General features: G+C 56.5%; 1 protein-coding gene across 1 annotated transcript in view; it reads right to left on the bottom strand.

Annotated features, from left to right (window-relative positions):
* The window catches only part of HPSE2 (heparanase 2 (inactive)), a gene marked incomplete at both ends in the record, with an annotated part of 98,119 nt that overhangs the window by 13,272 nt on the left and 82,594 nt on the right, over nt 1-2,253 (bottom strand). Inside the window, 2 exons of the mRNA XM_010136733.1 lie at nt 650-764; nt 1,899-2,005. Coding sequence (XP_010135035.1) covers nt 650-764; nt 1,899-2,005 — 222 coding nt within the window. The remainder of the gene's footprint in view (nt 1-649; nt 765-1,898; nt 2,006-2,253) is intronic.

Here is a 2,253-nt window from a genome sequence, read left to right on the forward strand (position 1 = left end):
AGCACCCAGCTGCTCTGCCAGGCTCTCTGCTTACAAGGCAGTGTATTTACTAACCCTCCCCAGAAAGGGAAACCTGCTACTTTTAACAGGGTTTTTCACACGGTTTCTTTATCAGCACTACGTGTGCTGGGAGTTCTCCCCTGCCCAGGCGCTTTTGAAGAACAAGGCATGCTCAGGGCACTGTTGAGGATGGCTGCTCCCTGTGAAGCTGGGAGTGCCCTTCAAATGCCCTTCACCTCCCTTTCTAGAGATCTGAAGTTGGGTGCTGAGGCCCCAGCCTGGCTTCCCTTGGGCCAGCTCACCACTCGTGATCTGGCTGCCCACCCTGTGCCATGCGTGGTGGTGCTACCACATCCCTCTCTCCTTCTGACTCTGCAGCCCATGCTGGCAGCCCTTAGTGGCATTAGCCTCTCTCCCGTGCTACCAACCCTGGACACTAGATGAACTTTCAGCTACAGAGGTATCACTCTCCATCTGGCTCCAACATGTTGCATTTGACATGAACTAACATCTCCTATTAACACTGCAAGAAACAGATCCGGGAAAAACTCATTTTCAAGCAGAGTTCAGGCAGGACATAAGGAAAGAATCCTCCCCTAAATAAGCAGGGAGAAGCCAGCACCAGTGTGACGCCCCCAGGCAGACCTACCGGCAGGGGGTTGAAGTTCTGGTCCACCAGGTGGTTGTGGCCGTGGTCGAGGAACGAGTGCCGCACCACCACGTCGATGCCCTGGCTGGCCAGCAAGCCCAGCGTGTTCAGCCACCTGGGGATGGAGGGAGCAGAGTCAGGCCCTGGGGGAGCTCCAGTGGCCCCAGTGTGCAGCTGTGCTCCGGCACGTGGCATCGGTCTCATCCATCTCACCTGACACCTGCACCCAGCACCTGAGCTGAAGACTTCAAATGTTTTTGTGAGCTGGGTATCAACTGGCTTCCACCACACCTGCCCCGGCAAGACTGCCCACCCCTTCCCACACCACCTCTTCTCTGCCCCAGCTGTCCCAACACCACGCCTGAGCCTCTGTGTGCCCCTCAGCATCAGAATCCTGTGCCAAAAGCCTGGAGTACTTCCCCAGCCTGCCAGCCCTCTGCACTCTGAATTGTCTCAGCAGCAGGGACTAGACCTTTGCACCAGCCTGTCTCCTCACGCCCCTCTCGCAAAGTCTTCAACCCTCACAGCCTGCCATAGGCCTGATACCCCAGGCATGTTCCTGAGCCTCCCCACAAAGCCTGGATAATCTTCCTCCATCTTTTGTGATCATGGACAGCTCTGAAGATCTGAACTGGGGCCTTGCAGCAGGATGTCAGTGTCACGAGCCTGTGCCAGTAGACAAGCCCCAGGAGCCAGGAATGGATGTGACTTTGAAGAAGGAGAGAAAATGGTTTCCAGAGCAGAACCCTGCTGAGTGCTTCTCTGGGCAGATGTCCCAGGAGTGAGTGCATGCAAGGATGAGTGGCTGCAGCCTGAACCAAAAATGCAGAGCGGATGGAGGTCTGTGGGCTATCCTGAGCTAATGAGCAGGGCAAGCCTGTCAGGATGCCAGTCCTGGGGTCCCAGAACTGGTGTGCTCAGATCACACCTCCCTTCCACGCCCAAGCCTGTGCCCTGTGGGCACACCGTGGGTACTGGTGTGGGATCCTGCACAGGCCCTTTCTTACTCTGCTTCTCTGGCTATGCCAGAGGCTGGGTCACCTCCAGGAAAGCAGTGCTGAGGAGGGGTAATAGGGATGCTATGGAGTAAAAAACAGTGCCCAGGCTGCTGTGGAGTACCGACGGTGTGCAGGTGAGGTCTCTGGGCACAGTGCTGGCCCTCTCCTGGCTCAGTGCCTTTGCAACACCCAAGCCCATAGAGCCCGTGGGGGTGGCAGTGCCCTGGTAAAGGCGAGCTGGTGTAACTCACAGAAACCCAGCTGCATAGGAATCGGAGAGATTGTTCATGCCTCCGGCTGAGGTCGCACCAACACCTTCCAGCCAGATCTTCTTTCCTGGTGTGTACGTATTCACTACCTGCATGGGAGACAAAAGCAACCAAAATGACCCTCACAAACCTGTGATTGAAAGCCAAGTCAGACGTCTCCTGTGCTATGCCCTGGGAATGCTTACAGAGACCTTCAGCAGCAATGCAGGCTGGGCTGCCTGGCCCTGGCATGGTAACTAGGTGTCTTCATCGTGGCTGGGTGGTGGGAGCCTGTTACTCACTCTCTCCTGCCACTGCCCCAGGTCCACTACCTGTCTTCTAGAGCTGCTCCAAGCAC

This window comes from Buceros rhinoceros, unplaced genomic scaffold (assembly GCF_000710305.1).
Source record: "Buceros rhinoceros silvestris isolate BGI_N320 unplaced genomic scaffold, ASM71030v1 scaffold11035, whole genome shotgun sequence".
Lineage (NCBI taxonomy): Eukaryota > Metazoa > Chordata > Aves > Bucerotiformes > Bucerotidae > Buceros > Buceros rhinoceros.